Source organism: Rattus rattus, chromosome 11, assembly GCF_011064425.1.
Source record: "Rattus rattus isolate New Zealand chromosome 11, Rrattus_CSIRO_v1, whole genome shotgun sequence".
In the NCBI taxonomy this organism is placed as follows: Eukaryota; Metazoa; Chordata; class Mammalia; order Rodentia; family Muridae; genus Rattus; species Rattus rattus.
Window position 1 is genome coordinate 18,538,535 of NC_046164.1, and position 15,869 is coordinate 18,554,403.

General features: G+C 41.4%; 1 protein-coding gene across 1 annotated transcript in view; it reads right to left on the reverse strand.

Annotated features, from left to right (window-relative positions):
* Rnf212 (ring finger protein 212) overlaps window positions 1-14,512 on the reverse strand; it is a 35,129-nt gene extending 20,617 nt beyond the window's left edge. Inside the window, exons 1-2 of the mRNA XM_032916430.1 lie at window positions 14,355-14,512; window positions 9,967-10,028 (exon numbers count right to left, since the gene is read on the reverse strand). Of these exons, the coding sequence (XP_032772321.1) occupies window positions 9,967-10,028; window positions 14,355-14,463 (171 nt within the window). The 5' untranslated portion in view covers window positions 14,464-14,512. The remainder of the gene's footprint in view (window positions 1-9,966; window positions 10,029-14,354) is intronic.
* Window positions 14,513-15,869: the final 1,357 nt, after the last annotated feature.

The following is a 15,869-nucleotide window of genomic DNA, read 5'->3' on the forward strand; positions in this document are numbered from 1 at the left end:
TCTGTAACTTTGAAGGAAGCTGGGTATAAATAGGGAGTTCCAAGACAGTCAGGACTGCATAGAAACACAGTTTCAAAATCTTAAATAAATAAATAGATAAATAAATAAAACAAAAGAAAATAAAATCAAACACCATTATAGATGTTATGAACTGGTTTTATAAAAATATAGTTGATACTGAAAATATAACTCTAAATGAAGCTCCATGGTTTCAGAATTTTAATTGTATAGAAAATTCACTGAGATGTTGGTTAATGGGCCATAGTAGAAGCATGGAAGACAGTGATGCTGAAGGTGATCTGAACAGGGGGTGGGGGACAGCCTCAGAGTCCCATAGAGTTTGGAACTGGGCAAGGGTTTGAATGACTGTGTTAATCTATCTAGGGTGCTTATATTTGTGAGTTCATTACAATAAACTTTCGTGTGTGTGTGCGTGCGCGCGCGCGCGCACACACACACACACACACACACACTCACAGAGAGAGACTGGGAGACTGGTATGGACCTTGCTATGTAGACTAGACTGGTCTAGGATTCCAGTCTCTGCTTCCCAAGTTCTGAGATTAAAGGCACAGGCTACTACTCTCTACTTTGATACCTTTTATGAGGCTATTAACTACGACTTATTATTATATATTAACTATAAAAAGAAACTTTCAACTTCAGCTTGTATATGAACATGGGTGCAAAAAACTCCCAAGAGAAACAATAGCAAATTGAATCTGTCTGAAAAAGCTGTAGTATTTCATCATAACTTGGCACTATTCATGGAGTCTTACGTGGGTTTTTAGTTTTAAAAGTAAATGAAGGGGTCAGAGAGTTGGGAATCCATGTTGGGCAGTTCACAATTATCTGTAACTCCTACTCTAGGGAATCTAATTATTTCTGACCTCTGTACAGACACATACTTTTTTTTTTAAGAAAAAAGCAAATGTATTCTTCACTACACAAACAAAATATGGTAAAACAGTATTATCAAGAATTACAGAAAAGTAATCAATATAGTTATATTGATTATATACCATTCACGATTTTAAAAATACCTTTAGCAAACTAGTACAGTATACTTGGTGAAAAACTAAAACCCTGACCATGAGGTTAAGAGAAATGAGGGTGCTTGCTGTAGGCAGCACTTCTAAACAGACACTACTTGTGGTGGTTTGAATAGGTGTGGGCTCCATAGATTCATGTTTGAATGCTTAGCTCATAGGGAGGGGCACAATTAGAAGGTATGGCCTTATTGGAGTAGGTGTGACCTTGTTGGAGGAAGTATGTCATTGTGGGGTAGGCTTTGAGGTCTCCTATACTCAAGCTCCACCCAGTGTGGAGTACAGTCTCCTGGGTGCCTCCAGATCAAGATGCAGAACTGTGTCAGCTCCTTCTCCAATACCATGTTTGCCTGCATGCTGCCATGCTTCCTGCCACAATAATGGACTGAACCTCTAAAACTGAGCCAGTCCACTTAAATGTTTGTCTTCATAAGAGTTGCCTTGGTTATAATGTCTCTTCACAGCAATAAAACTCAACTAAGCTACTACTGCATAAGCAAATATTCTAGAAGAATAGGGTCTTTCACACAGTCAATGATGCAATACATTTTTACATACTAGTCATGAATGTTTACAAAATGATGTTTTCAAAGCTGATGTAGTAGCTCTCTAAAGCAGCCAGCACCTAAAGATGGCTACCACAGTTTGCAGACCTCCATGGAGAAGCACTTGCAATTTACTGAGAAGTGAGAGAGCACTTGAACAAAACATACCCTACATTCATGGGCTTAAAGAGCCAATACTGATTAGATGTCGATTGTCCCTTAATTTTTATTTATTTTTACTTTTTGGTAATAAGTACAAATAAAACTGCTAATGAGGGAGGGGAAGGGAAGGATGTTTTCATAGTCAGATTATTTGAGGTAGGAAAACCTACCCTAAATCTTGACTATATCTTCTAATGGCAGCCCACATAAAAGAATACTGAAGAAGGAAACTGCTTTCTGCTTCCTGGAAAGTTCATTTATCCTGTTACTGAGGCATTTCTTCCAATATTAGAGCAGGGTTTTCAGGATTCCTACACAGATGGAAGATTAGTGGCTCCTCAGGAACCCTCCAGGACTACCGAACCAGATTTGGACTGTTCTACTACTAGATTCTGAGCCTTTCCATTGTGAGACGACCTTTGTTGGAGACTACTTTGGACCACAGCATTCACAGCAAAGTATTCCTCTAGTGGCACACCATGAATGTCACTGTTACTGCCCATGTCAATAGGTTCCCAGGCAACATCTTGTCCTTTTTTTTTTTTTCAGGTCTTGATATGATCTAGAACCTATGAACCAGGAACATAAGAAACAGTTTTGGATCCTCATCATGATCCAGTATACAACGGGACCTAGGCAAGACACTGAAGAAATGTTCAATGGCTCAGATACAGAAGGACACAAGCTTCAGGGGCTCATCTTCCTCAGAAGAACTTTGCTAGACCCTCATTGCTGTCTGAGGTACTTTTGCCTCTTTATTTCCAGCCATGGTTCTGTCTGCTCTGGAGTTCCGCAAGGTGATGGAACACAAGGAGTTTATCTTACTCTGGTCTTTATCATTATAGACATGACTATATTGCCTGGAGTCTAAAAGCCAGAGATTTTCCAACATCATTATGCATTTATCTCCTTACAGTTAGTCTTTCCTTTCTCCCTCTGCTTGAAAGCCAGTTACACTTCACTTGAACTCATTATTCCTTGTGGTCCTGCAGGGAGGCAAGTTTCAAACAACACACCCTTCTGCTTTGATCTGAGGTCACCAGAGGGTTTCCTCCTAGAATCCCAGTTGCCCCACCCCCTGCATTTTGCAAGTATCTGACTAATTCTGCACTGGTATTGTATTTCATGTGTGAACTAGTAATGGTTCATTTTAATGACAATCAAATCAACACATGAATCTGTTATAAGAGTATCCGGGGGCACCTCTTGAATAGTCTGGAACATTGTTGGTCTGAGAAAATCTGCTTATGTAACAGACTTGAAGAAACAGACTAAACTAGAGACCATTGGAGGGCACTTCCCTGAAGCTTACTTCCTAGTCTTAAGTATAGGTATAAATGATACACACTGAGAGCATTACAGAGGCCTTTCTACTGAAGTTCTTGCATTTGTTGAGCATAGGTAAATATGTTCTTTCCTTTCTTCTTTCTTTCTTTCTTTCTTTCTTTCTTTCTTTCTTTCTTTCTTTCTTTCTTTCTTTTTTTTAAGTGGGAGGTTTTATTGACAGAGACAGTCTCTTAGGGGATGTGAAGAGGGGAGGAGGAGGAAGAAGAGGAGGAGGAAGAGGAAGGGAGGAGGAAGAAGAGGAAGGGGAGAAGGGGGGAGGAGAAGAAGGCAGTGGCAGCGGTGGGGGCAAGGGGCTGCCAGTTGGGGAATGAGTCTTTAATACAGGGTTATGATGCAGGCGACAAAAGGATGTGTAGCAGGTGCCATGGCAATGGATGCAGGAGAGGTGCTGCTGTCTAGAGAGGATATGTTTGGTCACTGGGTCTGGGAGTTGGCTATAAAGAACTTCTGGCTGTCCACAGATGCACCTGATGCTAACATGTTTCTCCTGGCTGCATATTAATGGTTCCTCTCTCCCCATGGCTGCTTCCTCACAGTCCCCCTTCCTCCTCCTTCCTCAGGTACACATGTTCACTCAGGGGTATAACTGCTAGGTCTCTGGTATATGCTCAAAAAGGAATTCTGGTGGTTGAGTGAGAAGCAGTCTGAAGTGAGAACAATAGAGGTGACAGGTACAGAGAGCTAACTTGAATGCTGTGGGTGAGAGACCACAGCCATCTGAAAAAATATTCCAGGCAAAAGTAACAGAAAGACCAGGCACTAGATGGAGTTATCTTGCTACAGAAGTAGCACCAGGTCAGAGCTGCTGACCTGGAGACCAGGAGGTCCCAGAGGTATAGCCACAAGAGCCCTTTGACTTTTTCCTAAACAGTGAGACTTAAAAGGGTGAGATATCTCGTAGATACAAGTAGATCCACTGGCTACAGAGTGGAAAGCAGGAAGGATTAGCACCTGTTGTGACATATAACCATGAGGAAAACCATGGGTTCGTCAAAGACTGCTGAAGGAGGAGCCCACATTTATGGTTTAGGGTGTGATGTAGAAGAAAGAGCAGAAGGAATCCCTTACTGGTTTTAGCAGCTTCACTGCTTCATTTGCTTGTTCTCCCATACATAGAACACTTTTTACAAACACCCATAGAACAGTCATATTTACCATATAGTTAATCATAATGAAAGGGGCTGAAGAGATAGCTTGGTGGTTAAGAGCACTGGGTAATCTTCCAGAGGATCCAGGTTCAATTCCTGGTACCTTTATTGTGACTTACAAACCTTTATAATTCTAGTTCTAAGAGATCTGACACCATCTTCTGGTCTCTCTGGGCACTAGGGAACATATGTGTAAGCTCAACAACTGTACGCATAAAATAAAAAAATTCAATAAAAATAAACCATAATAAAAATGCTGATTAACTTATAAAAATACCCTAACACCAAAGTCTCTGGTCACAGTGTTATAACATAAAAATTAAAGCATAAGGGTGATGGTGGAGCTAAAGTCTAATCATTTAGAAATTAAAAATATTCCAATCTTACTTCCTTCACTTCTCCCTGTTTCTTCCTTTATTTTACTGTGGCCCAAGCTGATTTTGAACCCTCAGCAACCTTTCTACCTTAGCTTCCCAAGTGTTGATACCATGCCCAACTCTAAGATTATTCTTTGAAACAATTTTTGAGTTAGAACAGAAATAAATAAAGGCCAGAAAGATGGGACTAACTGCTTTTTAAAGTTTTTTAATTTATTTTTTAAATTTTTTCAAAGATTAAATGCTCTGGAGGTAAAAGCAAGCAGATATCTATGAGCTCAAGGCCAGCCTGTTCTATGACTGTCTCAAACACACAAATGTAACAAAGGGTATAAACTTTCCAATGATTCCAGGAAAGCAGTCCTCAAGACATTAAAGAGTATAGCACACATAAGGACATTACTAATGTCCTAGTCAGGATTGCTACTGCTGTGATTAAACACCATGACCAAAAAGCAATTTAGGGAGGAAAAGGGGTTATTTTGCTTACACTTCCAGGTTACAGTCTATCACTGAGGGGAGTTAGGGCAGGAACTCGATAGGCAGGAATCTGGAGGCAACAGCTGATGTAGGGGCCATGGGGGGATGGTGCTCATTATGGCTTGCTCAGCCTGCTTTCTTGATTCTTTTTTTTTTTTTTTCCAGAGCTGGGGACCGAACCCAGGGCCTTGTGCTTGCTAGGCAAGCGCTCTACCACTGAGCTAAATCCCCAACCCCTCAGCCTGCTTTCTTATAGAACCCAGGACTACTAGCCCAGGGGCTCTGCCCTCCCCATCCATTGCTAATTAAGAAAACACAGGTCTTTCCACAGCCTGATCTTACGAAGGCATTTTCTCAATTTACGTTCCCTCCTCTCTGAAGACTCTAACTTGTGTCAAGTTGATATAAAACTAGCCCGCACAAGATACAAATTGAGAAGGGTCAGCCTGACCCTGGCCTTATGGCTAGGAAGGGGTGCTGCATAGATATGGAAACTAGGATGTGGCATTTAGTAAACAGTATGTGAGCAGCAAAATAGCAAACTGATGTGTACTCTCTATTACAATTTTAAATAGTTAAATATTTCCCCTTACTTTTCTACCTTTAGCAATTCATGCCTATGAAAACTCTAGCAATTGTGGACAGAAATTGGTAAAAATAATGAGTGTAAGGCAAAAAAATTCCAAATAAATGAGCAAACACACAAACAAAAAAACAGGAAAAAACTCCACAGGCTGTTTAAAAGAGTCCTCAAGCCCTATCCACTGCTTGACTATGGGCCTCTGCATCCCTGAGTCAGCTACTGGGTAGAGCCTCTCAGAGGACAGTCACCCTAGACTCCTGTCTACCAGCATAACAGTATCATTAATATTGTAAGGGATTACTAAAATCAGGGGACAAGGCTGCCTCTCTCCCTACTTATTCAATATAGTTCTTGAAGTTCTAGCCAGAGCAATCAGACAACAAAAGGAGGTCAAGGGATACAGATCGGAAAAGAAGAAGTCAAAATATCACTATTTGCAGATGATATGATAGTATATTTAAGTGATCCCAAAAGTTCCACCAGAGAACTACTAAAGCTGATAAACAACTTCAGCAAAGTGGCTGGGTATAAAATTAACTCAAATAAATCAGTAGCCTTCCTCTACACAAAAGAGAAACAAGCGAGAAAGAAATTAGGAAACTACACCCATAATAGACCCAAATAATATAAAGTACCTCGGTGTGACTTTAAAACAAGTAAAAAGATTTGTACAACAAGAACTTCAAGACTCTGAAGAAAGAAATTGAAGAAGACCTCAGAAGATGGAAAGATCTCCCATGCTCATGGATTGGCAGGATTAATATAGTAAAATGGCCATTCTGCCAAAAGCGATCTACAGATTCAATGCAATCCCCATCAAAATACCAATCCAATTCTTCAAAGAGTTAGACAGAACAATTTGCAAATTCATCTGGAATAACAAAAAACCCAGGATAGCTAAAACTATGCTCAACAATAAAAGGACTCTGGGGGAATCGCTATCCCTGAACTCAAGCAGTATTACAGAGCAATTGTGATAAAAACTGCATGGTATTGGTACAGAGACAGACAGATAGACCAATGGAATAGAATTGAAGACCCAGAAATGAACCCACACACCTATGGGCACTTGATTTTTGACAAAGGAGCCAAATCCATCCAATGAAAAAAAAGATAGCATTTTCAGCAAATGGTGCTGGTTCAACTGGAGGTCAACATGTAGAAGAATGCAGATCGATCCATGCTTATCACCCTGTACAAAGCTTAAGTCCAAGTGGATCAAGGACCTCCACATCAAACCAGACACCTCAAACTAATAGAAGAAAAAACTAGGGAAGCATCTGGAACACATGGGCACTGGAAAAATTTCCTGAACAAAACACCAATGGCTTATGCTCTAAGATCAAGAAACAAATGGGATCTCATAAACTACAAAGCTTCTGTAAGGCAAAGGACACTGTGGTCAGGACAAAATGGCAACCAACAGATTGGGAAAAGATCTTTACCAATCCTACAACAGATAGAGGCCTTATATCCAAAATATACAAAAGAACTCAAAAAAGTTAGACAGTTAGGGAGACAAATAACCCTATTAAAAATGGGGTTCAGAGCTAAACAAAGAATTCACAGCTGAGGAAAATGGCTGAGAAACACCTAAAGAAATGTTCAACATCTTTAGTCATCAGGGAAATGCAAATCAAAACAACCCTGAGATTTCACCTCACACCAGTGAGAATGGCTAAGATCAAAAACTCAGGTGACAGCAAATGCTGGCGAGGATGTGGAGAAAGAGGAACACTCCTCCATTGTTGGTGGGGTTGCAGACTGGTACAACCATTCTGGAAATCAGTCTGGAGGTTTCTCAGAAAATTGGACATTGAACTGCCTGAGGATCCAGCTATACCTCTCTTGGGCATATACCCAAAAGATGCCCCAACATATAAAAAAAGACACGTGCTCCACTATGTTCATCGCAGCCTTATTTATAATAGCCAGAAGCTGGAAAGAACCCAGATGCCCTTCAACAGAGGAATGGATACAGAAAATGTGGTACATCTACACAATGGAATATTACTCAGCTATCAAAACAACGACTTTTATGAAATTTGAGGCAAATGGTTGGAACTGGAAAATATCATTCTGAGGAGCTAACCTAATCACAGAAAGACATACATGGTATGCACTCACTGATAAGTGGCTATTAGCCCAAATGCTTGAATTACCCTAGATGCCTAGAACAAATGAAACTCAAGACGGATGATCAAAATGTGAAGGCTTCACTCCTTCTTTAAAAGGGGAACAAGAATACCCTTGGCAGGGAAGAGAGAGGCAAAGATTAAAACAGAGACTGAAGGAACACCCATTCAGAGCCTGCCCCACATGTGGCCCATACATATAGAGCCACCCAATTAGACAAGATGGATGAAGCAAAGAAGTGCAGACCGACAGGAGCCGGATGTAGATCGAACCTGAGAGACACAGCCAGAATACAGCAAATACAGAGGCGAATGCCAGCAGCAAACCACTGAACTGAGAACGGGACCCCCGTTGAAGGAATCAGAGAATGAACTGGAAGAGCTTGAAGGGGCTTGAGACTCCATATGTACAACAATGCCAAGCAACCAGAGCTTCCAGGGACTAAGCCACTACCTAAAGACTATACATGGACTGACCCTGGACTCTGACCTCATAGGTAGCAATGAATATCCTAGTAAGAGCACCAGTGGAAGGGGAAGCCCTGGGTCCTGCTAAGACTGAACCCCCAGTGAACTAGACTGTCGGGGGGGAGGGCGGCAATGGGGGAGGTGGGGAGGAACACCCATAAGGAAGGGGGAGGAAGGGATGTTTGCCAAATGTACATAAGAAATACTCAAGTTAATAATAATAAAAAAAAAAAAAAAAATATTGTAAGGGATTGGTGCTTGTCCATGGGATGGGTCTCAGTTGGGGAAAGGACTGTGGGCCCTGAAGGAGATAGGCACTCCACAGGAAGACAGACAGTCAGTCAACTAACATGGACCCTTGGGGTTCTCAGAGACTGAACTACTAACCGAAGAACATATTCAGGGTGGACCCGGGCTTTCCCCTCAACACACACCTATGTAGCAGATGTGCAGCTTGGTCTTCATGTGGGTCCTGAACAACTGGAGCATGAGGCTATCCCAAAAGCTGTTGCCTGTCTATGGGATGTGCTCTTCTAGCTGGGCTGCCTTGTCTGGCCTCAGTGGGAGAGGATGTGCCTAGCCCTTCAGAGACTTGATATGCTAGGGTGGGGAGATATCCAGGTGGATATCCACTTTCTCAGGGGAGAAGGAGATGGGGGAGTGGGGGAAGGATTTTGGGAGGAGGTGCCTGGGAAGAAGGGCCGTGAGCAGTGTGTAAACAAAACAAAACAAAAAAACAGGAAGATATGCAGTTGTGTAAAAAATATGTACCACAACATGATATTATTTGGAAAAATTCTGTAAAAAAAAAATAAAAGACATAAACATAAACTAGGTGCCAACTCCTAGATGTTGTCATCTTTGGAACAGGATCTGGGAATTGCCACATTGTCTTTTAGGACTTTCTAGATTATCTGAGTTTTTGGGTAACTCTGTTGGCTTCTTTTTTTCTTTTTCTTTCTTTTCTTTTTTTTATAAAAACGGTCATGTTTAAAAACATGAGTTCAAATACATATCTGGGAAACAGGCAAAGAGACAAATCACTTGATAAGTTTATACCAAGGAATAAATTAACCTGACATATTTATAGATAGAATTAAAGGCCCTGGTTTAAGCCCTTGGAGCAAATAACTTTAACATACTATGAACAACCCTCTTAATAATTTACTATACGAAAATTTGATTTTATTGCCCGACTAGGAAGTCAGTGTTGTACTAATTTTCATTTCTAAGAACATAGGGTGTTCCAATAAACTGTGCATAAGGCTAATCTATGAAGGAAAGTATAATGAGGGTTTAAAAGCAAATCCTGATTGGTATAGAGGCCCGTGCCTGTAATGTCAGCACTCAGTAGGCTAATGCAGAAGGATATTTTATTTAAGGACATCCTGGATAACACAATGACAAACACATTTTGACAGACACATTTTGCTTAGCAAAACTAAAGACAAAAAAATTACAAACCAACAGTGATTAATCAAAACCAACCAACAATAAAACCAAATCAAACCACAGAATAGGAAATCCAAATCCTATTATGCTTTAGTACTCACAAATGTTAATCTAGCAAAAATGAATGAAAAATTTAGATCTTAGTTACTAAGAATTTAAACCCAAATTAAAAGGAAATACTATTATGACGAATATTCAAATTCTAGAGATTTCAACTTACATGTTTTGAGAGTAAAATTGTCTGACAAGGGACTTCACAGATCATGCATTCATTCTTTTTACCTATCAGAGAGAAGCAGATGTTCAATTACATTATACTGACCAGTGTTGTGAAATATGTATGAACATAGACTTTGTGTTGCAATGCAGGATTACACATTGTCTAAGTGTTTTCACGTTCTTAAATGATGAAGCTGTGGATTCATAAAGGGATTTATACAGTCATTTATTTGTATATGTCCTTCCCACCCCAAAAATCAATCCACAAGTGTCAACAATACTTAAATTAGATTTTAAGATGGAATCCTTTCTCTCTCCCCATATCCAGTGCATTCAGGTATGAGTAGGTGTGTGTGTTTTCTCCATGCAGGGACTCACATACACTGTTTTCTAGTGTTAAATGTTAGCACAAGCCCTTAAAAAAATCTTTTTTTTTTGAGGCTGGGCATAGTGACACACACCTTTAATCCCAGCACTTGGAAGGCAGAGGCAGAAGGAGCTCTTTGAGATCCTGGTCTACACAGTGAGCTCCAGAACTGCCAAGACTACTTAGATACTTTGTCTCAAAAATCAACCAACCAACCAACCAACCAACCAACCAACCAACCAACCAACCAACCAACCATCCATCCAACCAACCTACCAACCAACCAAAACAAAACAACCCCAACCAATATCCCCCAAAACCCAAACCAACAAAACTAAACAAACAAACAAACAAACAAACAAACAAACCCAAAACTTTCTGAGACAAGGACTTGTTTAGCTGCCTGGGAAGGCTTTGAACTTGCAATCTTCTTGTTTCTGCCTCTCAACTAGTACAAAGCACACACCACCATCTCATTTTGTGACATTTTAATTTAAAACTTTTAACAATTTAAAATGAAAACAAGCCTCCACAAGGTCATCTTTACATCACCACGGGGTTTCGGTTACCTAGAGCCAGTTTCAGCTTAAGCATGAAAGGTTTATAAACCTGTCTACCTGCTAGCATATAACTAATTTATCTGCTCACACTCTAGCTTTTTACTGAGGATCTAGAAGGAGTCTGTCCATATTTCACTATCTTTCCCCCCCATGAAACTGATTACCATCTTGGCTTGAATCTTTGAACTCATTGGCTGGCTCTCAGCACCTGCCTTGTTAGTCTATCACCCTTGTGAGGCACAGCATGGGTGCCTTATCAGCATTTCAGTTGCTACCATGCCCTGAACCTCTTTAGTACTTTATGTAAAAATGCAGAATTGTCACAGGATTTGTTATAATTAAACTTACACGCACACACACACACACACACACACACACACACACACACACGCACACAGCAGCGGGTGTTGAGGAAGAGCAAATGCAAGCATGTCAAGGTCAGAGGGCAACTTCCAGGAGTCAGCTCCTATAGTGGGATCTGGGAATTGAACTCAGATCGTCAGGCTCAGCAGCAACTACTGTTAACTAGCCTCTCTTTTCTTCTTATAAAGGCATTCAACTACCCTTCCCCTAACCCCACAGCATCCACCCCCTACCATCGCACTGTTCCTATGCTACTTGTCTTACTCCATGTTGCTTTATTGTACTATCTTAAATAGGAGCTGCACAGTAAAAGATTACAGAACAGAGTCATTAAAACACAAGTATTAGCCAGAGGTTGGGGGATGTGGGGTGGCATACCCTTTTAATCCCAGCACTCCCAAGGCAGAGGCAGGAAGATCTCTAATGAGTTTGAGGCCAGCCTGGTCTTCAAAACATGTTCCAGGACAGCTAGGGCTACTACAGAGAAACCTTGTCTCAACAAAACAACAAAACAAAACAAAACAAAACCAACAAAATAAAAAAAAACCCAAACAACAATACAAAACAAAGACAAACTACAGGTATTGTTCTGGGGAAGACTGAGAGGGGGCAGAGAGGAAATCCCTTGTAGTTTGCTGCCAAAATGGCTCATATCTAATATACACCTGCTCACAAGTCAACTAAAAATAAATACTACACTGAAAGAGAGGACCTGAATGAGCAAGCAAAAAGCTCTCCCCTCCACCTCCCCCCAAAGTCTTTCAGTAGGGAATGAAAAACTTATGGCAGAGTAACTGAAGGATATTTACAACCTTAGAAATAAAAGATTATTTGTGTGTGTGTGCATTTGTTTGTGTTTTTGTTGTTGTTTTGTGTTTTGAAACATGGTTTCTCTGTGTAGTCCTGGCTGTCCTGCCTATAAACCAGTCTGGCCTAGAACTCAGAGATTTACTTGTGTATGGGTCCCAAGAGCTGGGATTAACAGTGGAGGCAGTCTGTGCCCTAGTAAGCAATATACACTATATCATTTTTTGTTCTTAAAATCTGCACACTGGCTCAACTTTGGTAAGAACACTTGCTACTTAGTGTGATGATGTGAGTTCAATCCATGTAACCCACATGGTGGAGGGAGAGAAACAATTCCTACAGCCAATATTTTGACATTCCCCACAGTGTATATGTGAGTGTGAAATTTCCATCAAGGGCTAGAGAGATGACTCAGCCGTTAAGAACTAGTGGCTTTTTTTTAAGAGGACCTGAGTTCAGTTCCCAGGATCCATATGGTGGCTCACAACCTTCTATATCTCCACTCCCAGGAGAGTCAATGACCTTGCAGATATGTAGCACAAACATGGTAAACAAACATACATGAAGGCAAAACACCCATACATATAAAAATAAGTAAAAATTTAAGAAAGTCTGGAAACATACACACCAGAGTTTAACAAGACTGTGCAAATGTGGATCATGAGAACGAGTTAAGATTCTGTCTAGAGCTCTCTATCCTTTTCCTCCAATTTCTTTTGTGTGTCTCTGGGGTTGATATACTTCCAACATGTATTACCTGTGGTTTTGGAAGAATAGCTTCAGGGTACTGGAACTGTTGGCCTCATGATTCAAGGGCCAGAAACACTTGGACGTGTACCACCCAAGGCCTTAAACTAGTCACACACAGCAGTGTTGGGGATTTGTAATTTACAACATCATGAAGGTATATATCTTTACTGTTCTAACTTTAGGTTATTTTAAGTCATTGGTGACTTCTACCACTGACTCAGTAGGTATTTTCAAACACGGATTCTTGGACCTCAGAGGAAAAATCTAGGTCATTAAGATCTCTACATCCTTCTTTATCCAACATCTTTTTTTTTTCCCCTGTCTACTTACCATCTATAAAATATGTTTCCCAAGGTGGTAGTATTTTCCAATTGCCTAATCATTTGGCATTTACATGTTACTGACTCACCATTAACATTCCTGACTTCTTTGAATTCCAGATTTCCACTTAGAACTACCTCTTGTTTCCTCCCTAGACAGCTCCCACAAGACAGCGTCTAAGGTATCAATTCTCAACCTGTGGGTAGTGACCCCTCTGGGGGGGGTTACCTAAGACCATATGAAAACACAGATATTTACATTATGATTCACCACAGGCCTCTAACCCTGAACAACAAAAATAATTTTATGGTTGGGGATTACAACATGAGGAACTATATTAAAGGGCTGACACATTAGGAAGATTGAAAACTACTGGTCTAAAATGAGCTTACCAGCTTACCCTAGCTGTTCTCTGTCCAGCATCCACCAGCAAAAGTGTTCAGCTCCCTTGCTTTCTTGAATTAAGCCTGTTCAATCTACCTTGTCTTTCCCAAACCCATCATTTCTCCTGATCCCAGGGCTACATCTTGTTCCCAATGCTTCTCACAAGCTTCACTACATAAGCTTCTAAATTTCTCTCACTCCAGATTACTTTTTATGCAGGGTTCCTCTTAAAGACTATACACCAGAAACTCACACATTCTACCCCTGGTTGCACACGTGCAATACATAGCCAGAGTTTTCACAGTAGCAGCATTTGCCCCTTACAAATCTGGAAAACACCTATGTTACTTCAACGAAAGAATAAATAAGTTGAACTCCGATCACACATCAGAGTGCCATATGAATGTGGCACCTACATATACAATGCGCATACTAAATACTGTGTGTAAGTTCCTAGAGAATTAAGATAAGGCTGGACAACAAAATGGGACAGAAGTCTACAAGAATTTTCCAAGGGCTGTCCCTTTACTCGCCAAGTTAAATAGGTTGGTCATTTCCCACTGCTTCTGTACGTCCCCCCCAAGCTTTACTTCAACAACAAAAATATTCACATCTGATCAACTGACTGCTGTGAACTAGCTTCCCGCCAGATGCCAAGCACGCGGCGGGCTTTCTGGAGTCCCTGCTTCGTCTCCCTGCAGGGGTTCGGTGGCTATGGAGTTGCACAGACCCATCGAGGCTCCTCGCTCCTGTTCCACCCACTGGAGGGAACCCCACGCTGTGAGCCCCAGGCAGCGAGCCTCCTTGGCCCATTTCGCCCGCCCGGCCTGCGCGGACCTTTCAGGAGGCAGGAGTCGCAGAACACGTGCCCACAGCTGGTCAGGCTGAAGGACGACTTCCTGTGCGGCGGCTGGAAACAGCGATTACAGAACACCCAGCTGGCCATGACCGAGGACCCACGTGGGATTCGCGCGAGGTCAGCGAGGACACTGAGATACAGACGTTCCCCTCAGTACCAGGCACAGCTTAGAGAGGCAGCTCTGCGCCTGCGCTCATTCCAGCGCATGCGCACAAGGCCGTGGCTTCCCGCCCAAACCGACACGGAACCAACCCCGGGGGAAGAAGCCAGGGCCGAAAGTACTGAGTCAAGGAAAGGCCTTCTTGGCGGTGGAGGAAAACTTGGCGATGTGGGCAGGCACAGTGGCTTCTTGGGTGAAACTGGGCTGTGGTAGTGGATATTGAGGGAGTCTGAGTGGATCGGCTCTCAGGGTAGAGCTAGGCCCAGGGACATTTGTACACACCATAATGCAGAGGAGAGAAAAACGGGGAGCCATTGAAAGCAAGAAGAACCATAGATTCCTAGCAGGGTTGGAGGAAAGACTACCAGGAGGATGGGGGTGGGCTGTGGTTATGGACCAAGCTAGGAGACTAGAAGTACCCAGTGAAGAATGGAATTACATTAGAACATCGGACAGAAGTGAGTCAGGACAGGACAGAGATCCCCGCTTGCCACTGTGTTCAGTGATCTTTATGGAAGATCATTCCCCACTTAACAGATCGTGGAAGGGGGTAATTTCTGACGATATTAAACTAATTTCAAAATTAAAATTAAAAATTACTTTTAATTTTTTTTTTTTTTACATAATTCTGGATATCTTTCCTCCCCACTTCCTAAGTGTGCTTGGATTCATAGAGTCTGTGTGAGAAAATTCCTGAGCTATTTACTTGTATGGAGAAAAGTTTAGTGTTTTTCAAGGAATTAGGAAAAAGTAAAGATTCAGGTGACTGTGTTTCTTAGTGAAGTAATTTGGGGAAAGAATGTATTTGTGCAGTACTGCAGTTGTGAGTTTCATCAAGTCCTAAAAATACACTTGTTTACAAATGTAATATGATTAAAAAGATATAAAATATCTACTTTGTATTGAGTGTACATTAAAATTAAAGTAGCTTTGTTTCTTTGTGTTGCACTGTCATGTTTATGAGAAAAGGTCTCTGTGTTGAGTAAGAATGTAGCCCCTATATATTTGAATGGTTATCCACTAGGGATTTGAATGCTTAGTTAATGGAGAGTGGCAATATTAGAATTATAAGGATTAGCAGGTATGACCTTGTTGGAGGAAGTTTGACACTAGGAAAAAGCTTTGAAAAGCCCATGTCAGACACAGTCCCCCCTCCCCACCACCTGTGTGGGTCAGGATATAGCTCTCAACCACTGCTCCAGCACCTGCCTACATGCCACCATGCTCCCCAACATGATGGTAATAGATTAAACCTGTGCAACTGTACGCAGACTCCCAATTAAATGTGTTCTTTAATAAGAGTTGCCTTAGTCATGGTGTCTCTTCACATCAG